The 23,083-nt window shown below is 47.1% G+C and overlaps 1 protein-coding gene across 2 annotated transcripts in view; it reads right to left on the bottom strand.

Moving 5' to 3' along the window:
- Mfhas1 (multifunctional ROCO family signaling regulator 1) overlaps positions 1-22,340 on the bottom strand; it is an 89,446-nt gene extending 67,106 nt beyond the window's left edge. For both annotated transcript variants that reach the window (XR_004608449.2, XM_034520210.2), the window contains exon 1: positions 19,355-22,340. Coding sequence is in view for 1 of the 2 variants with exons in the window: in XM_034520210.2 (XP_034376101.1) it covers positions 19,355-22,340 (2,986 nt within the window). In the remaining variant the exon portion in view is untranslated. The remainder of the gene's footprint in view (positions 1-19,354) is intronic.
- Positions 22,341-23,083: the final 743 nt, after the last annotated feature.

The raw sequence follows: 23,083 nt of genomic DNA, 5'->3' as shown, positions 1-23,083 counted from the left end.
CTGTGTGTCAGTCCTGCCACAGGTACTGTGCCTGTCCCTTGCTATTAGTGAATGACATTTCAGAGATCAGGCTTGGACACTAAAATGGAGGCTGATAGAGACACTGATGGCTACCTAGCAAGAAATGGTCTTATACCTGGCAGGAAGGTCCATGGTACTAAATGACCACTGAGCCACCTTACCTTCACACAGCAGGGACTACCTCACTCACCAGAACTGCAGGGGTGAGATGGGGAATGTGCTATCACCACTTGGATCTCTCTCTTCTTATGAGCTCCCCTAACAAGCAATTACCTGGGACAGTTTGTAAATAGTCATGATATGAATTCAGGAATCAAGAAAGAGGTGTTTCTGTCTTAGGAGGATGGGGATATCACATCTACAGATACAGACACACAAGGCAGTTTGTATAAAGGATGGAGATGCACCTCTAGAGACAGATATACAAGACAGTGTGTAAGGTATAATCTCATCACCTGTAAATAATATAAACACAGGAAAACAGAGAGATGCTCTGGTATGGTTTGGTTTCAGTGTTCAGTTCAGCTCTGCCCTCTATCACTAGTATAATACAGAAGTGGAGACAAAGCATGTCTTTGGGTTGAATAAAAAAAAGAGATGGCAAGGCAAATAGATTGAGTACTTCAAGACTAGTCTCAAAGAGAACATAACTCAACAAAACCCATGGCCATTGAAATCGCATTATTAGTGCACAGTGACCTGGTAAATTCTTTTCCATCTCAACACTCTGCTATATTTTAATAGCTCGTGTTAAGGATACAATCCCACAGTCCTGAAAGCGTGCTTTTTAATATTGCTAGGATAGTGACAATAAGCATTACTGATATGGTGTAAAGATTAAAGGACCCATTCACTCACCTCACCAGGCTTCCCTTAGAAAATCATTTTCAATCACCAGTATTTCTAATCCTTTATCATTAACAACCCCAGGATTTCAAATGTAATACAAAAGTTGAGTGAGCAAATGATAACTCAAAAATAGCAATGACCATACAGTGTTAATGACAGGTTAAAAACCTAGGGACCCGATGGTTTCTGTAGAAGAAAAGAGGGCATTTATTCCCACATGCTTTCTCCAGTAATCAACAGAGCATTGGTTTCTCAGGCCCCCTCAACTGGAAGGATTCCAGTTCCTCTGAAATCTCCTGGTACTTGGTCTACTGGCCTCCTGCACTGTGTCACAGCCCTGCCAGCCTTGATCATCCTGAACCCAGGTCCTTGAAGGCAGGTTCCAAAGATGGACCTGCTAATGGCCACTGGCTAGAAGGCCACAGTAAACACTAGCTGAGTGAGCACAGGCCTGAAAGAATCAATATCCCCATGGCTACAATCTGCCCACTTAAACTCTGGGTCTGATCCCGTTCCCTATATTATATGAGCAGAACACTACATCACTTCATCAATAAGTTAACTTAATTATTCTTACTAAGATTTTTTTTAACCGAGTATGAACCAGAACTCTTTAAAGGCATACCAGGACATTTTAAACTGATGCTGAAGGAATACAGTATTGCTTTGACAAATGCCTCAGAACCAGTCCCTGGTAGACAGAAGACACTTCTGAAACAGAGGTGGCCCACAGGTTGTGGGCTCCCCTTAATTTGAGGTCCCTTTCAACAACTTGAATCTTTGATTTAGACCATTTTATGGAAGATGGGACGACACCACACCCAGGATGAAATGCAGGGGTGGGGCTCTTTCCAATTAATTACAGAGGACACTTGCATCAGCCAGCTGGGTAGTAGCTTCCTCTATAGAAAGGAGTGACTAAAATAAGCACCGTCACAAACGGATTCAATGTACAGTCATCGCTGCTTTCGTGTGGGGAATGTCTTAAGCCTTTGGTGATTCACCTCACTTTGAGAGCAAGAATAAAGCAAAGAGAAGCAGACTGGCTCTGTACTTCACATATCTTAAAATCAGTAGGAAGAGAAAAATGGCTGCCAGAGAAGACCCTGGATACATTTCTAACCATTTTCTCCAATTTGTTTCACTTCCTAGGTGAGACGATAGTTACAATCCGACCTGGTTTTGCATACAGGATACAGAGGTTGGTCAGGGCACAGGGGAGAGTTAGAAGTTCCGAAGGGGTCATGAGCCAAGAAGCATGCCAGCTCTAGAGTCTGTCATTAGCTCAACTCACAACTGTGAACAGCACATGGCCCCTCCTCCTAGCCCGCCCCAAATCTGATGATAGAAAAAAACATAAACAAGAACACCACGGTGACTTAGACAGCAGCAGGATGATCCTACCCCAAACAGATGAACTTGATGTGAGCTCATCTTTTACAAGCACCAGGGCTGAAAATACGCTAGAACAAAAGACTGGCTCTGGGCAGCCATAAAGAATGCAGCGGCCTGCTGCATACATAATTCATGACGCTAAGGGAGCAGCCATCGACATCACTTATCCTTTCCATATTTTAAATCAGGCAAAAGTTACCAGATACTATTTATACACTCTCTTATTTCCATAGGAACCTGCCAATTTTAAGAAATAGGACCACTCACAAATCTAAGACCATAAATCTTCTGGAGTTTATGCGCCATCCTTCAGAGCGGGGAGGCTAATAACCCTAAATAAACCAATTAGGTCAGCAGTCCTGTTGAGACCAATGTTACCAGATCACTTCCGCTTTTCTGTTTTTAAAATAAATGGCCCAGTTTTCATCTCACAGTGGTTGAAGTTGATCCTGAACCGTATGCTCAAATCAAAGGGTCTGGTATTTGACATGACAGTTAAGGACAGTTAGAGAGAGGCCTGGAGAGAGGATCCTGGCTGTGCCCAGAATCAGAAGACTCAGAAGAACTGAGTCTGCCCTCTTAGCATCCTGGACTCTGTATCCTTGGTCCCCAGAGACACTCTGGGGCCTTTTTCATTCATTACATCTGAATGAGCACGAGTGGCCACTGGACTTCATTCTCAGTCCTTTCTAATCCATCTCCCGAGCAGCCGCTGTCAGAGCATCTACAATAAGCAAACCCAGCAGTTCCAGTTGACTGTTCAATATCTCCTTCCACTCACGGGATACAAATCACCAGGTCTTATTTTAGCATTATATGGAGCTGCCAAGAGTTCTCTTCTAATCGAATAAATAAAAATATGTACATACCACATTTATATCACAGAGGTGCTGGTGACTGAATTCTTAAGCTCCTAGCATCTTTATAACCCTGGTCCTCTCCATAGAGCTCTGTGAGAATCTGCAGGCAGACATTTTCTGGAGGCCTTTTCCTGACCCACCCACCTGGCTCCAGATGGATGCTTTCCTGGGGCCTTTCACGTCTCCAAAGGCCTTGGAATTGATTGCAGAGCACCGTGGCTGTTAACTGTCTACTCTTCTTCTCCGGCTGCTGCTTTATTCTCCTCAGATACTGCATGACCTGCCCTGTGCCTATCATTAACAGAGCCCTAGCTTATGTCATAGTTTCTATACTGAAACAAGCATATGCATTTCTTGAGTCATTTCATTCTGTGTTCAATTCATCCCCACTTTTGACAGGTGGAAGCTCTTGTTTTTCCTCTCACAAGTAATAGAGATGGTAAGCTCTGGGGGCCAGCCTGGCTTCTGCTACGGCTGTACATCCAAGGTATTTAGCCCTCTCGAGTGTCAGTGTTACTTATCTGTGAACAAAGATCATGGTAATCATAGCCTACATTTATTGAGTGTTTACCATGTAATAGACACTGTACTAGAGCCTGGGTGCCTATTCGTTTATTTAATCCTCAAGACCTCTTAAGGACATAGCGACACAGGTATGAAGACTTAGAAACTGAAAGAATTCTCCTCTCGAGTTTCCGATGAAGCTAAGACTTGTGGATGCCAAGTAGTTTCATAGAGGTCCCAGACCATGGCTTTGGACTTCATGTGAACAGAAAGGAAGCAAGGAAGGGCTCTTTTCCCTGGTGCTGCGGCGTTAGCACAAAGCAAGAAAACTGTACAGCAATTCTCATTTCTGGCTGCAGTAAGAGAGACACTTGTTCTGTGTCAACTTCCAGAGGAAACCATAAGATCAGATCCTTTACAGAAATGATCTGGGTCAGAGGACGGGTGATGGCCAGAGGCGGGGATGAAGCAGAAAGCTATTCAAAGCACGGATAGCACACAGCCAGGCTCCAAGCATAAAATGATCCATGGACCACATGCTTCAGCATCCTCAGAGGCGAGAGAGCATGTGTTTGTGCACGGCTGTGAACAAAGCCACTGACACACCACCAGATTCTTCAAAAGCAAATATTTGTCCACTGCCAAAGAATGGGAGTCTTTTCTAACAAAGAACAATGGACACCATTCTCATTCCTCATCCTTCCTCTCTGCTTCTTAGTGAGTTACGATCTCAATGGAGATCCCCCATGAATAAGCGTGTCTGGCATCACAAATGGCACTGTAAATCAGAAGGTTTATGGACTGTAAAAGATGGGTGGTTTCAGTATCCTGACCGTGATGGGGTGGATGCAGCTTCCTGCCTGAAGAACACCTGAGGCTGCAGACACAGCAATTTATCTGATCCTGGAAACAGTCACCTGTTCTGTTTTGGTTTTGTTTGTTTGTTTTTGTTGTTTGTTTTTGTTGTTGTTTGTGGGGGGATTGGAGGGTTGGGGTTTTTTGGGGGGGAGGCAGTTGTGTTTTGGCTAGGCAAGGGAATTTTAACCAGCCTTCCCGTTTGGCTAAACATGACTGCAGTATGTTTCAGAGAACCTCAGGTGCATCTACAGTGCTCAAGAAGAGGCTGTGAACTGACTGGTGCTACAAGTGCTGACTGGCTACACTGAAACAGAGCCACAGCCAGAAGCCACATTCCTAAAATGACCAAAGAGAAAACCAGTACCCCTGCCTTCCCTTATACCAAGAAGAGAGGTCGGAAAGCAACATGGTAACTAGGGAGAAGCTGAGACCTGCCGGCTTATACGTGAGGAAATGCAGAGGTTTTAAGACGTGAAGTAAGCTGAAAAGAACACCTGCTTCACCCAAGAGGGGGATAGTGAGAGAGACAACCAGGGCTGTGCCACTCAAGAGCCATCTGGGTACCAGCCATGTCAGGGAAGGGGACAGATGTATGCTACCACTACCGAGGGCTCTAAAGCTCCTTTTTTTTGTTTATGTATCCCAGGGCACAAAACAGCTAAACTCTCAGCAGACAGGGGAGCCAGTTTTGGCACTGAAGTATTTTGGAAAATTCACATTTCTTTTTTTAGTACTTCCCACGCAATTCATGAGTGATACTTGAATCAGAGTCACCTCAGCCATGCCATGCATAGAGAGCATCACACTGAATGTATATTTTAGTAGCATGTTCAGAGACTAGGTGAGCCACCCACCCTGGCCCTCCATACTATCTGCAGTGATTTGTGCACTGTTCAGGGTAAGGAGAAAGATTTCTAAAGGACATATGGTGAATAGCCATTTTGAAGAAGCCGAGTCTGACGTTGTTGGCTTCCAGTGATCTTTGAAACGCAGGAGCAACAAAAACAGAATTTAATTCAATTCCATGGTAAACATACTTGAGTGTACTAGGTTAGACCCATTCCAAACCAGACATCTGGTACTGGTTCTGAACATATTGTACCAAGCATAGGTCTAAAAATATGATGGAGTGGAACTCAAAAGGCAACGTGAGGGACAGACTCACCACCCTGCCACCAGTGGAGAGACGGAAGCAGTGTTCTGAGTCAGTGGAACGTGGCTTACAACCAATTATTTTCCATTGATTTCTTACACGGACCAAGTATTATTCCTACTGCCACGGCCTTATTTTGATCAGTAATCTGCATATTTATAAACATGCAAGATTTGTAATTATGGCTATGTCTAAACACCGCATCACACAATAAGAGATGAATTAAGCTGTGAAAAGAGTAATTACGCTCAAAGCAATAGCGTTCCAACACGCATCACGGAAGCCAGTTAGAAACATTACCTCCTTTTAAAGCACAAAGCTGAGCTTTCCGAATTCCCAAGCCACTCTCCTGTCCCACCATTCTGACTAATTGTGCCTCCAGAGTGTTCTAAACATAAAGAAAACCTGATAAACTGGAAAGGTTTTTTTTTTTAAAAGAAGCTCTCGTTGCTAAACCTCCAAAAGGGAGAAAACTTCTTTAGCTTAAAATCTTGAGAACAGCATGGAAGAGACCAAAGGTCTGTCGGCACTGGCTGACTGAATAGTAGAGAAAGGGCCAGAGAATTATGAGATGGGCCATGGACATATATGCAGTGTGTATATGTGTGTAATTATTTTCAAACTGCCACTATGGTAGCATCACCCAAGCACAGATTTTTTTTTTAAATAGTATGTATGTGTAGGTATGTGCACTTGAATTCACATGTCTGGAGAGGTCAGAGATGTTGGATCTACCTAGAGTTGGAGTTATAGGTGGTTGTAAACTGCCTCATGTACTAGGAATTGAACTCAGGAACTCTGGTAGAATCTTACATATTCTTTCCTTTTCAGTCATCTTTCAAATCACCCCCACCCCCACCCCACCCCACCCCCATCCCCGCAAATCTGTTAAGTGCCCAAATGCAAGGTGCAGAACAAACAGACACGACCTCTTTCAGATTAAATACATGCAAATGCATGTTTCATCATCCCTGAAAGATACCACAAGAAACATTGTACAAATCAAAAGAAGTGAGGTGGACAATGGTGGGCGTGACTTCTGCTATTGAATTTACTATGTATACTTTCCTATTGTTAATGTCACAGGAGCAAAGAAACATTGTCCAATTTCTCTAAAATAATTTTAAGGATTTTCAGTTCTCTAAGAAGTCAATTATAGTGAAAAATTTTAAACCTAAATCAAGAATTCTTAGAAAATGAGAAAGACAAACAAGCAGGGAAAAGGTTGTAAATGCAACAAAGACATATGAAGAGTTAATCTAAACTGATAAAGCACTGTGATTTTTTTTTTTAAAGCTGAGAGCCAGTATGATGATGCCAAAAAGATATTATCTGAAAACTCAGAAAAGTGGCGATATCATCAGGCAGCATGCATGTGTGTGAACATCCTCACTAATTAGACTTCTGAGTCACTGGTGAGGTGCTATTTCTCATTAAATATCAGTACCTTGTTAGGATGACGACCTGTAGAGGGGAAGCCTGGGGAAGGGATCTGGCAGATAGCAGGAAAGCAGTGCAAACAGGCTCTGAGACCATGACATTCCCTGCCTGTCACTCCATGATCGCACCTTGGAAACGGCTGCCCAAATGCCAACCTCTTGTAACATGCCTTCCAAAAAAGCATGGCCAAGTTTTGCTGGTTCCTTTGGACACAGACCCCCAACTACTACGGTACCACTGTAGTTCTTGCACCTGCCCAGCTGCTGCAGCCATAAAGACCAGGTGCTCTCCTGCAGGAATGCTACAGCCTTGCACCATGGGCTGCTCCAATTGTGCCCAGGGCTGTCTTCAGAGGAGCAGCTGAGGGAGTGCCTGCTGCCCCTGATGTGAATGACTGACGCTTACAATCTTGGACTCAGTTTTCACACAACTCTGCTATGTTCTTTTGTCTATAAAGTCTGTGAATGGTGATAAAAGTTCATGACCCAGAACAGAAAAGAAAACAAACAAACAAAAACTTTCACAAAGAAATACAACCAAGGCAGGTGTGGTACCTCAGGCCTATGATCCTAACACTCAGGAGGCAGAAACAGGAGGTTGGCTACAAGCTTGAGGACCTCCGGGCAAAAGTCTCGAAAACACAGAAAGAAAAGAAAAATGCACCAGAGAAACAGAGAAACGTTCATCACAGAATTATGACAATAAAAAGCAAAGTGTTCACATGGCTGAGCCAAGGGAACATGGTTAACTAAACAGCGAAAATGGCCTTCTGAACTATGACGTAAGCACTCACTGTTATTGTGCAGTTAGAAAGCCCCCGAAATGTAATGGATAATAGCTTAGTTTTTTAGAAAAAAATCAATATTTAAATCATTTATACAATGAGATAAGCTCATATTTTAAGAGCCTAAGCTTAAAGAAGGAGTTGAGAGAAACAGTGGAGTGGTTATGGAACACGCCAGCTCTGAAAACATATGTAACATATCCTTTCCCCATATCTGCTATGAGTGGCACTTTCTCCTTTCCTCCTCCAAATTTCTGTTATAATATGGGAGAAATTAGTTTCTGTAAGATTGTAGTATGTTATATCCCTACTATATATAAAAAGGAGGAGGAGCAGGAGAAGGAAAAGGATGAACAGGAGAAGAAAAAAGAGGAGGAGGAAGAAGAAAAGGAGGAGGAGGAAAAGGAAGAGGAGAAAGAGGAAGAGGAGGAAGAGGAGGATTTTACCTATAGGCTTATCAGATTTCCAAATACACATCTGAAAGTTTGCATCTTCTGGAAAATGGCAGTCCCAGCAGCAGTTGAACTCTTCAGAGTTCTAACCAAGTACAAAGCATCCTTCTAGGTAATATACGTTCCTTAACTCATCCCTTGAGACCACCCCACAGGACAAAAACAATTGTGACTCTCAAAGGCACACAGCTGACAGGTGCTGAAATGGAGCAGAGCCTAGCTAGCCACAACCAACTGACCGGTGCATTAGAATGCTTCAAGTTTACTGTTACTTAAAAAACCTCCTTGCTTTTCCTTTGTAATTTAATTTTGTTGATTATTATCGTGTGTGTCTGTGTGTGTGTGTGTGTGTGTGTGTGTGTGTGTGTGTGTATGTGTGTAGTAGCAGTAGTAGTAGTAGCAGTAGTAGCAGCAGCAGCAGCAGCAGCAGCAGGAGTAGTAGATTGGGCACATGCTCCAGCATAAATTCAGAAACCAGAGGATGTCCTTGTGGACTTCATTCTCTCCTTCCACTTTTATTTGGGTTCTAGAAATTGAACTCAGGTCTTCAGGCTTGCACACCAGTCACCTCTACCACTGAGCCAATATTTGGGTCAAGTGAGAGGCAAGCCAGAAAAACTCAAGCAGTAACAGAGTGATCGATGCAAGAAACCCTGGCTTCCTGAAGTCAGTCACATCCAGATGAATGATATGCATAGACTAGGGTATTGGGACGCAAACTTAATTAAAGTCGTACTTCCATTTACTCTAGAGTTACAAGCAATGCATAAAGAGAGTAGATATGCAAGGGACGCACAGCTAAACAATAATTGTGTTGCATTCAAACTGCTTTTCTCCGGGCTGTTATGGTAAGATTTACAGCGAGGAAAATCAATGTCTTCACATACAGTCCTATGGATAACCGAGGTATCCAGCATCACGCTGTGAGGATGACCAACAGCCCTGTCTTCCTGTACTCTGATCTGGAAAAAGTGGTCGCACTTGGACACTGTGTCCCATGCACATCACCTGAGGCTACCTTTCCACTGACCCAGCTACAAATGTCTTCCAGGGCTCCGTAGAGCTCTGCCCAGGGTTGGCAAAGGCTATGCTGGAACAGTGCTTCAATGATCTAATTCAAGGGTCAGCAGGAGTCACTGCCAAAGATGTCTGCTCTCAAAATGTCATTTAAATCAAGAACCCCCTTTCCGTGTCGTAAGTCCTAAATCCTAAATGCTTTGAGCACACGATCTATGTCAGGTCATTCCCACTTAGGCCTTCAGCCTCCTTCACCTACTGAGACCCACTTCCCACTTCCTTCTTCCTGTGGTTACCTGGAAACTATCTCTAACACTCAGCTGCAGAGTGGCCTTGCAGGCACCACCACAGCATGCTTTCCTTGTAGCTCACACCCCTGACCATGACCTCTGCTGACTCCAGGCCCAGCTATGAAAGACACTCTCTGCAAGCTTCCTGCTAAGGAGATAACCCCTCTGAGAGATGAACAGAAGGCTAGCGCAAACCCAGAGTGCTCTTATGGAACTCACTGGCTGAAGCTAATCTTTAAAAAGAAAACTGGAAAACCGAGGGCCCAGCGACCCGTACCTCATAGGGTTACCAGGGGTCTGAATGAGATCATCCATTTGAACTTGAAGCTTCTGAGTATGCTGAAAACTCGGCACATGCTCATTCTCCTGGTACTCTCTAACCATATCCCTTACAACAATAGATACAATGACGTGCTTGCGTGTATGTGTGTGTGCATGCATGCATTTGAGCGTGTGTGTGTGTGTGTGTGTGTGTGTGTGTGTGTGTGCAAGATTAGCTGGCTAGCAAATCCCAGGAATCTTCTTTCTCTGCCTCCTCGGTGCTGGGATTGCAGCTGCATGCTAAGGTAAATAGCTTTTTACATGGGTTCTGGGATCCTAACCCAGGTCCTCATGCTACCCACAGACCTACCCCTCCATCACTTCCACAACCATTCTTAAGCTCTCTATTTTCAAACAAGGGAGGGGTAAAGGGTTGTGTTCCTTACTACCCCTAATTCCCTACTGCTAGCGTGTCATCGTTCTAACACCATGTCAAGGGTACATGACTCATCCTGGGAACAATGAGGAACTGAGATGATGCATCCTGGGAGTGGGGAGGATCTGAGATGTTTAACTCTTTGAATCTGTCAACATTTAATAGGTTAATAATAGGAAAACATCTCAGCAAAGCCTCCCTCAACAAAGAAGCCTGTAAGAATTAGCCGCATATGCTTGACCACACCCACTTTAATTGGTGCTGTCTTCGAAGTCAGTCCACAGTCTTTGGAGTCTGAAAATGATGGATGGCCTTGATCCTTCCAAAGGAGGACCAAATAAATAACCAAGAACGTAGTGATCCTTAGAACAAAGGGAACTTTCTTTCCCTCAAAAGGGATGACCAACTTTGAAAGGTTTCAGAAAGACTCGATGATGGTGATGATGCTGGTGTTGATGCTGGTGATGATGGTGATACCATCATTCTCTCAGGCTCTACCTGGGATTTACTGCAACAAAGAATCCAGACTCCAAGTCAACTGGGGAGAGGGATGTGGGCATTCCTTTCTACCTATTGCTCCTCCTCAAGTAAATTCAAACAGGAAGTCAGTTTCTTTCTAAATGAGTGGATGGATATTTTCCCCCTAGAAAAGTGAGAAGCCAAACATCTCACAAACACACAATGATTTTCTCTCTAGATGGGCAGATTCCATAAATGAAGGACCAATCATCATGTTAAGAGCCCACTCCCGTGGCCAAAGGAGTGCTTTTTATTTTATTCTCCTAAAATTCTCAGTCTAGCTCAGGTGTCTGTGTACAGCAGGTATTCAAAAGTGACTGGTGACAGACTCAAGCTGATAACTTGTCTTGTGTGGCAATATCGTAATATTGAAATATTCCCAACTCTTGTCAGCTTATCTATCTATGGCCTAAGGACCAAGCACTCTGGGTATATCGCTCAAAATGTACAGAAAAGAAAAAAAAATCATAAAAGTTCTATGCTGAAAATAGTAGTTCTATAGCCTCCTTCTCTCCCATGTGACCTTTGTCATCCTATGTGGGTCATGTGTGGGTGAGTACACACACACTCATATACACACACCCATACACACAAAAACACACACTCACACACACAGACACAAACACACACACACTCACATACATACACATACACACAACAAACACAAACACACACACTGACATACACATACACACACAGAGATACAAAAACACACTCACATACACACACAGACACAAATACACACACACACATACACATACACACACACACACCACCAGACTAAACTCTGCCTGCCATACTCACTAACCCTAACAAGAAGATCCCAATATGGCTCTGAGAGAGATGTCCAGTCAATGGGGAAGCTCCCAAAGCCTTACTCTTAAGCCATGCCCTGCAAAGAAAGTTGGCACCTGGAGTCAGGTGGAAGAATTCTGGAGCAATCCATCCCAGGGAGAAGGCCCAGCCCTGCCTCAGTGCTCCTGTGGGAGGAGGCCCAGTCCTGCCTCAGTGCTCCTGTGGGAAGAGGCCCAGCCCTGCCTCAGTGCTCCTGTGGGAAGAGGCCCAGCCCTGCCTCGGTGCTCCTATGGGAGGAGGCCCAGTCCTGCCTCGGTGCTCCTGTGGGAGGAGGCCCAGTCCTGCCTCAGTGCTCCTGTGGGAAGAAGCCCAGCCCTGCCTCGGTGCTCTTTGCCCACACAAGCACATGGCTCGAAGGTCATACTTGCATAACTCTCTGAAGGTAGGAAATACCAGTGAACTGTTCACTTTAAAATGGTTGATCTTACATTTGATAAATTTCACCTTGAGAGAAGGAGGCAGAAGAAGAGGAGGAGGGTGACAAGAAAGGGATGAAGAAGGAGAGAGAGGGAAAAAAGGAGATGAAGGAGAGGGGAAAGGAAGAAAGGGATAGGGGAAAAAGAGGGAGAAGAGGAGGAGGTGACTATAAAAGAGAAAGGAAGGGAGGAGAAAGAGGAAAAGAAGGGAACGGAGGAGGGGAAAGGGAAGAAAGGGATTGGGGGGAAGAGGGTAAAAAGGGAGGGGGAAGAGGAGGGAAGGGAAGAGGGGAGCACAAGAAGCAAAGAGCAACAAGGGTAGCCACACCAAGCACTTGACTCATGAAGCCACCCCACCCCAAATCATGCTCTGCCGGCAAGTGCCTTGGCACAGACTGTGAGAGGAAGTGGGGTTAGTCTGGGTGCCCAAGGCTAAGGTTTGAAAAAGCAGGAACTTTCCAGAAGCAAGCAGGGAGAGCCTCTAGGCATCTGGAACCCAACAGAGCTGCCTGGCTCCTCTGACCACCCTGTCCATCCCACCCCACTGCGCTCCTCGCTGTGTGTATTCTCTACCTTTCCTGGGTATCCTGTTAGAGAGAAAACTCTTGTTCAGGGGCTCCTCCCTCATTTATTCTTTAAAAACAAACAAACAAACAAAACAAAACAAAAAAACCAACCAAGCCTGAGTGTTTCCAGCTAGGACATTACACTGAAGAAATAAATGTTTTTGAGCACTCACTGCCAAAAATAAAAATAACTCCAAAATGTTCCTTCTTGTTCTCTACAAATAAGTCAGCCTGCTGGCAAGGATATCTGGGAATTGTTATCGATGCAGCTGCCAAGTATGCAATACACATGGGCTCGTCTATACCACAGCCAGCCACTCCACCAGGGTCTTCCCTTGATCTCCAATCAACAGGCTGAGCCCAGGGTGGAATTTGGGGATGCAACATTGCCGGGAAGAGGGAAAAGAGTCTGCCTTCCTGTACCCCTTCCACTTCCTCCAATCATGGCTTCATGTTCCTCCATCACTGAACCTTGGCCCCTATGGAAGTCAAAGTTAAGGGGAAGGTATGAGCCAATCAGGAGAGGAAGAGCTAAGAGAGCTCTGGGTCGCCAGTGCCCTAGGGGATGAAACAAAAGGTCAGGTAGCTGGCTTTAGGCAGCCAGCTCCTACATACTCAACGTGGTAGCCTGATCATTTGACCCCTCTCCATTTATTTCTGTGAGAGTTAGAGTTTGTACACAAAGGAGCAGAACACAAACAAGAAACATAAATCGCATGGTAAACTTTGACATATACACTTGCAGATAGAGAACACCAAAAACAACCCAAAACCCACTTGCAAGGAATCAGAGATAATACAAAGTCTTGACCCCTCAGAAATGATGGTGCTACCCAGCTGGCTGCCATGAAACATCAGAAGGCAAAAGATGAGTCCCTGAGACACAGTACCATTCCTCAGAGAGGGAGTGTGGTGGAGGGAGTCTCTTAAGTTTCATGAGTTGGTCACATGCATTTGGTGGGTGTCTGAGATGCCTATCAGTCCTTCTGAGGAGAAGGCTGGCTTTCATTAAAGCCAGAGCAACATTAGAGAATGTGTGCTTTCACTTCCTCTGAGGGAAAAGCCACCAACCCCCAGAGAAAGACAAAATGACACCCCCCAACTCCCAGCAATTGGTTTGATGTCAGAAAGTCTGAGTCTGAGAGACCTTAGGCCTGGCTGGCTGAGCCTGCCCCAAAGAGACTTTCCCATATACTTCCACAGAGACTGGCAAGGGAGCTGCACGTGACAAGAGAGGGTAAAGGCCAGCACCTGCCACAGTTTTCAACAACTCAAACAGTAGTCCACTAATGACGGCTATCGAGTCTTTCATCAAGGTGTTCCTAATAGGGAGACAAGAATTAAGGACCAAATTGAGGGAAACAACCAGAAACATCCACTCCAGAACTGGCCCTTCCCACACACCCCTTCTTGTGCAATGGGCAAAAAAGTTGGCATTTCCTCTCAGCCTTGGGGAAAGAATTATTATTCTAGATTCTTGCCTAGTCCTCCCCAAACATGATGAGGGCGCCCATCCATGTGTCAGAGATGAGATGAAGTAAATGAAGAAGAACTAGGTTCACAGGGAGCAGGGAGAGCAGGAGGCAGACGGTCACATAAACTGTGAGTCATGAACAAAAAGTCATTCTCTGGGATTGCCCTGAGAGTACACCCTAGAACTGGAGCAGAGACTCGTATACCTTAAACTAATCTGAGCCCTCTGTAGACCTCCCCAGTCTTCCAACTGTATCCTGCATGGCATTTCTGTTTCCTACTACATTATTAAGGGTTTTTTTTTTGTTTGTTTTTTTTTATGCAGAGCAAAGTCCTACAGAGTTCAATGAGGCCTGTTTATAAAAATAAAAACCCAGGGGCATCAATATTAATTCGGCAAAACTAAAAAGATACTGAGTAAGCTTTGTGGAGTTCAAAAACAATGACTAATTCAATCCAAGCAACTAGGTCATGCTCAGATTCCAGTAATTGTCAAATTTAAGATAGAATAAGGCAAGAACTTTGCTTCTTCGCTCCAGTAGTCAAAATGAAGGGCCCATTCAAGGGCAAGCGTTGTGGTCCCGGCCCAGCCGGAGAGCTAGGACATCTGAGTGGGGGAAGCATGCCAAGACAGGATCAGCATCCGGTACTACCTGGGAACTTGACAGTACAACAAAGAGATTCTTATTACAAAGCATCAAACAGAGAGCACCTGAGAGGCTTCCAGGGACCACAAAGCCTCAGGCAGGTCTCTGCTTAGAGGAAGCAAGTGAACAATATAATCAAGAAAGTATTAGGACATATGCAACTACTCCCGGAACCAGAGACATATGCAAAGCACCAGACAGATGTGCATCATCAGACACTCAAACACACTCAGACGAGCACATACAGTCAGACTAGCTAGCACACAGTCAGACTGGCACACACAGATGGGTACACACAACAATCAGATATGCACACACTGTCAGACAGGTATACATAGCCAGACAAACACAGTCAGATGGGTACACACTATCAAACAGGCATACACCACCATATGGACACACACTATCAGTCGGACAAACATTGTCATATGAGCACACATTGTAGGACAAGCAAACACATTCAGACCAGTACTTTCAGTTAGACAGGGACACAGTGTCAGACAGGTATACAAAGTAAGACAGGTACACACAGTCAGACAGGTACACACTAGGTGCAAAAAAAAAAAAAAGAAAAAAGAAAAAAAAAGAAGGAGCAAAGGGTACTTGTGAGATATGAAAAGGCTTTGTGTGAATGAACGTGGCCAAAATTAAAGAAAACCAGACCATTAAGCTTACTGATTGCTTTCGCCTTGTTTAAAATTACTACTCATAATTTTGAGGGTAAATATTTGAATATGAGTGAAAACTTATATTCAAAGTCACTTAGACTAAAACATATTCTTCCAACTCAAACCCCCAAAGCCGTCATTCGACTTCTGAAACGTTATCAGTGTACTGCAATCTTGCTGCGGTCCAATGGGGTAGCCACTTAGTCTGTCAGGTCAGCCAACCTCAGGAGGCTGACCATTCTGGTTTAGATAATACTGGCAGAAGAGAAGAAAAACGTGAGTAAGCATCCCATAGGAAGTACAGTACACTCTGGGAATGAAAGCACAGGACCAATTATAGGGGAGGAATGGAAGAGGGTGGTGGGTACAGGCGGGAGTCCGCACCTAGAGAAAACATTAGATATTCAGTGATGATCTGAAAAGGGATTGTGTTTGTGTGTGCACACACAACTCAGCACATGTGTGGAGGACTGTTCGACCTTCCACCTTTACATGGGTGCTGGGGGTGGAACTCAGGTCTCTAGGATTGCAGGACAAGTCCTTTACCTACTGAGGTACAGCAACATTTAAGCATCTTACAGACCTATCTTCAGTTTCTGGAAGAACTCTGGAGGGCTGCTGAAATAGCCCAGCAGTTAAGAGCGCTGGTTTCTCTTCTGGAGGACTAGGGTTCAATTCCCAGCACCTACACGGCTGCTAACAACTACTGTACCTCCGTTTCCTTGGCATCCCGCATCCTCTTCTGTGCAGACAGACAGACATGCAGACTAAACATCCATGCAGATAAAATAAATAAATAAATCTTTACTTAACACACTCTCATATATCATCCCAAGTGCCTTGCATAAAATCTATAATAAATAAATCTTAAATAAAATCTGTAATTTCATTGACAGTGTGATTGGATCTTGTCCACAAGAAATTTTAAACCCATGGCTGCTGGCTAAGGATCTCCAAAGTTAAAGCAAGAGAATTCCAGCTCTGCATCACTCAGCCAGCTAAGTACCTCTTGCCAGAAATGCAGTTGGGCGAGGTCAGAATGGGTTTTCCATATAAGAACATTCTAAAAGGTTTTAATGGGATGAATGCTTCTGTTGAATGGTACCAGGCAACATGGGAAATGGCACTTAATGTCCCAAGGGAGACCAAAAACAAAACAAAAAAACAAAAACAAAACAAAAAAACCTTAAAAATCGGTTTTTAAACCATTTTATATAAAACTGAGAGTTTACAAGAGAACTTGATACTTTAACTGTAAAAGGAAGTCTTCAATTTTCTGTCCCTAAAAAGCAAATGACTCCATAGAAAGACACAAAGCTACACAGAGACTAAAGCTTCTGACAAACCGAAACATGTTTCCATCACCTAAAGGGATGTCCTCTTATAACTGAACATTAAATGCTACCATTTCTCCTGAGTGACATTCTAGATTTTATTGCTTGTAGTTCTTGGCAGATCTTCCAGAATTATGGCGGTTACTAATAAAGGGTGGGAATCACAGGAAAAATACGAGAGGAAAAAATCCTGGTTTTGTTGTTGTTGTTGTTGTTGTCTATCATAGTGTAAAGAAAAGCACAATACTGTCAGCCTTCCAATATTTCTGATCTCTCTGCTACTTTAGGGGTAAAACTATTAAGCCAAAAAATTTGTTCTTAAATAACATTTCTGACATGAATATGATAGAAACATTCCATGCATGCTATTAAAAAAAAAAAAAAAAAAAAAAAAAAAAAAAAAAAAAAAAAAAAAAAAAAAAAAACCTGCTGGCATGATTCTCAATACAGATGTGTGTTCTTACAATTCTTCTTTTTCTTTTCACAACTTTGAAAAGTAATGTCTTCCTTAGAACCTGGATTGCCAGCCAGGGGCGGCAATGGAAAATGGAAAATGGAGAAACAAGCCAGGCCCTCTTATTGTCTAGCCATTTCCCTTCAAGCTCCATATGCAACAGAAATGAAAACTTTAAGAGAGGCGGTAAGGGAAGAAATCATACCAGCCTCGTTGTCTTATCAGCAGAATTCCTCAGCCACGACCGGTCCTCATTCAATAACCTATTATTGCATGGCATCAATTTAACTCACACTCTATCTCTGCTTTAAGCAAGAACTGGTTTCAGCAAACTCTCAACTGAGAACCCTGTGAAAACAGGGCTCCCCATCCCTTTGTACAACTTAGTAACACAGTAAGGAAGGTGTTTGCCTTCCGTGAATGAAAACCAATGGCATCCAGAGTCAGGGCCGGTTGACAAGATCTCGGATAATCACACAGAATGGTTGGCTCCACTGGCTGGTAATCCAATATGGTGGCTTTTTTCAAGCGGAAGAATTAAGCCTAGATCTAGGGCAACAGAGAGACACTGCCTTCGGAAACATTGGTATCCTGTTCCTTCCGGCACTGTTACAAGTTGCCACTTGGCCAAGACAAATCAGCGTGGCATTCACTCTTCCCATTCATCCCCCCTCAACCTACCCTGGGCAATGGGGGGACCAAGGTGAGAAGGGCTCAGTGGCCCTACTGTTACAGGATCTGTGCTAAGGATGCTTATAATACTGTCGACCAGGGGACTGCGCACAAATCAGCTGTTAAAGAACCTCAAACAACGAGGAAACAGTTCCTAGCTAAAGGCTTGAGAGTAATTAACCAGGGAGTGGGGGGGTGGGAATCTCCCAGACAGAACAGTAAAAAGACCAGGAGTTCCCAGGACTGGTAGAAAGAGACAGATAAAGGAGCACAAGGGACTTTGGTTTTTAGAGAGGTGAAACTCCCCTAGATAACGCTACAATGATGGGCACGTGTCATTCATTACACAATTGCCCAAACCCACAAGAATAAACACCCAGAGGGATTGGGTCGCTAATGTAAGCTAGGCAAGGATTCCCTCCTGAGAATAGAGGGATAGAGCAAACTGGTCCTGTGCAGAGAATGATGAATGAGTATGGGGAGGCCATGCTTACGGGGAACAGAAGGCAGGTGGAAGGACCAGACTTTCAGTTCTTCAGTGTTGCAGAACCTTTAAAACTGCTTTAAAAATGAAGGGGGGAGGGTTGCTTGCTTGCTTGCTTGTTTTAAAGCTCAAACAACTTAGTCCTCAAATTCTCTCATTCATCCATAACTGTTTACAAAAGGGAAAAAGAAAAAAAGAAAACTATTGGGAAGCACACCCTAGGAGGCTCTTGGGTTTTCTTTTCTTGCTTTCCCTTCCCTCACTTAAAAACCACCTTTGGAAAGCCCCATTTACTAAGAGTCTACAGAGCTCAAAATTGCCAGGAAATGTCAGAGGAAACTCCCTTCGGAGAAGTGAGTTCTCTCTCTCTCTCTCTCTCTCTCTCTCTCTCTCTCTCTCTCTCTGGAGCTGGTCAAGTCTGCACTCTCAAGAGACAGGCATGCGTTACAGACCACTCAACCATCACTCACCCAGATTACAGAACATTCTTCAGATTTCTTGGGAAAAGCCAGCCCTAACTCTGACTTGCTGGATACACAAGGACTTTAAACAAAAGAATATGACCACCGACACAGACTCGGGCTCCTCCCTCTGATCAACGTGTGTCTAATGCCTGTGAGAACAGAGGCTCAGACAGGTCTAATGTCACAATCATACCAGCCTCAGTGCAATCACCTGAGGTTGCCTTCTGCACACGTGGCTGGCTTGTATAGAATAATAAGGGGGAGTTGGGAATGTTTAAATCTGGCAGTCTGAGTCTCTCTATTAGAAGAGAATGATGCTCAAGGCAGTATTTTGCCTGGCTGATCGCCCTTCATTTACCTTGAAAGGCTTTCCTGGAAAGTCTACAAGACTACAGAAAACATTCGTGCACTCGAGAAACAAAAGTCTCCCAAACAACGTAAGACAAACCATCAGAGACTCCCAAACACCCTCTCCCACCTACCTGGGAAAGCGTGTGGATTTGGCGACCCTCTCTTAAGGCACTTAGGACAGAGGATGTGCACAGTGTAGTGCAGTCCAGGCCATTCCTGAAGTAGGACATTCAGTTCCTCTACCAAAGGGGTGATGGCTTGCCATGCGGTCCATATATTTGGTAATGATGCATGGCTGGCAATGGACAGGGTGTCTGGCTGCAGGACCCCCTTGGCAGGTCTGTAACTCACCACCACGGGAACTTTCCCTCTATATGCAAAGATCTGAAATTTCCCATCCGACCTGTGCACCACGTGGCTGTTGATCTGGACACTGTAACGCGCAAACAATCCAGGTGGAAAGGTAAAGGGAAAACTATATTCGATCTGCAACTGTTCGGCCACAAAAGACTGCCCGGCTAGGTTGGTGCCATTGATCCAGGCCTCTGCGTGGGGTACCTCATTCTGCACGTAACATGGGAACTTGTACCAGGCTGTGGAGCCATTCAAAGGCTTGCCTTTGGCTTTATTGAGGCAGTAACAGAGTCCCATCTTCTCCAACAGCTCCAGCAGGAGCTGCAAATCCTGCTGGGCTTGGACATGGGGCTTCAGCAGCAACCGAATGATGTGAGCTGGCAGAAGCCCATGCAGCAGAAAGCCTTCCACATAGTGATGAAGCTGGGTGGCCCGGAGTGGGTCCTGACCCGGGGAGGGCACTGCTATCGTGGGGAAAATTTCCCCCTCCCCCTCCCCCTCCCCATTGGTCCCTAGAAGCAGTTTATGCAGCAGCAAAGAAGCGTCTCTCTGGAAAAAGACATTGAGGATGTCAATGAGGCGGGTGAGGTTGTGGAAGACATGCTCCTTGAGGGCCGGGCTATCCTCAAAATAGAGCAGTTTGCCGCTCTCATGCAGGTAGGAAAGGGCACTCTGGAGCCGGTCCTCAGTCAGACCTGCCTGCAGGCCCAAGCGGGCAGAGTCCCACCAGCTTAGCCACAGTCGTTGTGCCTGAGGTGGCTGGAAGTGCAGTTCCTCCAGGACCTGCCAGGATCGAGGCAGGACTCTGTGTAAGTTGGGAAAGATTTCTCGGTGCTCAGCTACAGAGAGCAGCTTGTCTCGAAGGCGTTGCAATTGGAGGGGGTCCCTGCAGCTAACAGGCAACACGGGCGAGAGAATCTGCAGCCGGTGGTTAAGCAGGTATTGAAAATGGGCCTTGCGCCTCCGAAGGTTCTTGTCTGAAACACCATAGTAGGCTGCATGGGGGCTGGCAGAGCGCAGCTCGAAGTCCCGAGCCAGGGCCTCATCAACCACCTTAGCTAGATGGCTTAGGCCCTCTGCATCGTGCTTCTCCTGCAGGGCAATCTGTCGGTGAATGTCCAGACACTTCTCCTCAAGCTCCCGCTCCCCACACAGGTCCGCATGTGTGCCCACAATACACACGACAGCATGAGGCACGCGGGCCCCCACCCGATGCAAGAAGGAGCCCACCGTAGTAGGAAAGCAGCGAGGTTCATAGGTGGCCAAGTTGACCACGAGCACATACAGGGCTCCTGGGGAGAGGAAGAAGGGCTGTATCACCTCATAGCTTTCGTCGCCGGCTAAGTCATACACGATGAACCGCAAGCCCCGGGAAGCATCTGCAGTCCAGCTGGTCACCTCGATGCCCTTACTCCCAAGGGGAGGGAATGGTAGGTAGTTCTTCTCCTTGTCCCCTCCTCCTTGCCCTCCCTCCACTTTGTCCTCAGTGAGACAGTGTCGAAGCAGGGTCTTTCCTGCAGCCTTGTGGCCCATCAGAAGCAACTTGAGACGGGGCTGCACCGCGGGCTGAGAGTGAGCCAATTCCTTCTGGTAGGCTGCGATGTAAGGGATCCCCTTCATGCAGACTTCGTAAGGGGGCTGAATCAGTGGGTTGTCCTTGATTTTCCACAAGCCTACCCGGGAGAGCTGGCCAAAGTTGTCAGGCAGAACAGCGATCTGGTTGCCCTGAAGCACCAGCTCCTCCAGGCCAGTCAGCTCCACAATGGAGTCTGGCAGGTATCGGATGCGGTTATTATCCAGCCACAAGGTGAGAAGCCGGCCCAGCCCGGCGATAAGAGAGGGCACTGAGGTGAGCTGATTGCGACTAAGGTAGAGCTCCTCCAGACCAGCCAGGGGCAGCAGCGCAGCAGGGAACTCCTCGAAGAGGTTGGAAGAGAGGTTGAGCATTTTGAGCCTTTGCAGACGGCTGAACTCGTCGGGCAGAGCCTGTAGCCCGTTGTTGTCTAACATGAGGCTCTCCAAACTAGCCAGCTCACAGAAGCCGCTGGGCAGAGTGCCAAGCTCGGCCCCGCTAAGCCAGAGAATCTTGAGGGCACGCAGGGCACTGATATCCTCAGGTAGGCCTCGCAGCCGGTTGCTGGATACGTCCAGCTCTTCCAGGGCAGCCAGCTGCAGTAGCTGCTGGGGAAAGGCGGTGAGCTGGTTGTGGTCCACGTCAAGGGTACGCAGGTGGTTGAGGCCAGAGAAGGAATCTGGCAGATGCGCTAGCCGGTTGAAGCTGACATCCAGCTCCTCCAAGTGGGCGAGGGCACCCAGCTGGGCAGGCAGGGCTGGCAGCTGGTTGTGGCTCAGGTTGAGTTTGCGCAGCTCCCTTAGGGCGCTCACCACCTCGGCTCCTAGGATGGTCAGCCGGTTGTGGCTTACGTCCAGTTCGGTAAGGTGGTGGCCTAGCTCCGCCACCGCAGGGGGCAGCCGGGCAAAGCGGTTCCTGCGCAAAACCAAGACGCGAAGGCTGCCCAGAGCTGACCCCAGACCTTCAGGCACATCCTCGAGGCCGTTGTTCCCCAGGTTCAGCACCTCAATGTCCCCGATGTTGGCCGGCAGCACCAGCTGGGGGGCGTCGGGGGACTCCAGTGGGTCGCCTCCGGCCCCCGGGCAGCTGAGCGTGAGCTGGCGCAGGTTGCTCCGCAGCTTCCTGGCGCGCAGGGCGGCGTCCCGCCACAGCCTCACCGTCTTCAGGTTGCCACTGTCCTTGCCAGCCATGGCGGGGCCCCGCGCCGACAACCGTCACGCCGGTACCGGAGCCCGCAGCTGCATGCCGCGCTGGACTCCGGCCGGCACCCAGCTCCCGGGCCCTCTAGCTCCCGCTGCTCCCGGGCCACCACCCCTGCGCGGCCAGCGGCCGTAGGTCCTAGCGCAGCCAGTGGCCGGGAGTCCGCAGCTGGGGGGCGGCAGCGACGCAGGCAGCTTTGGGGGGCTCCGGGCAAGCGGCTCGGAGCTGGGCTGCGGCCGCGCAACGCGGCTCGCATTCTCCGTGCTCCCGGGCCATAGGCGCGCCGGGCAGCAGGGCCGCCGCCCGCCGCGCCGCGGAGGATGCCTGCTCCTCCTCCAGCTCCGCCCGCCTCGCCCAGCCTCGGTAGCCGACTCCGGCCCCGCTACCCTCGCAGCGGCGGCCCGGAGGCCGGCGGCGTCGCCTCCCGGAGCTGCAGGAGGAGGGCGGCGCTCGGCTCCGCGGCGGGCATGCTGCGGGCGCAGGGCCGGGGCGCCGGAGGTGGCGGCGTCTCCTTGTCTCCGTTTCCCCGCGGCTCGGGCGGGAGCGCGAGCGCCGCGTCCCCGGCGCTGGGAGAGCGCGATCGGGAAGCTACAGCGCCGCCCGGTGGAGCGGCGCCCACGTGACCGGCGGAGGCGCCGCTTGTTCCCGGCACCGCCCCGGGGGCGGGAGTTGCGAACGAGCGCAGGCTTCGGGGGTTTGGGGGCTCCAGCCGCAGTGGGGCGGGCGACGTGGA

The sequence above is a fragment of the Arvicanthis niloticus genome, chromosome 16 (genome assembly GCF_011762505.2).
Source record: "Arvicanthis niloticus isolate mArvNil1 chromosome 16, mArvNil1.pat.X, whole genome shotgun sequence".
Classification (NCBI taxonomy): Eukaryota; Metazoa; Chordata; class Mammalia; order Rodentia; family Muridae; genus Arvicanthis; species Arvicanthis niloticus.
Note: the sequence above shows the minus strand (reverse complement) of the source record. Positions and strands in the feature narration are given on the sequence as shown.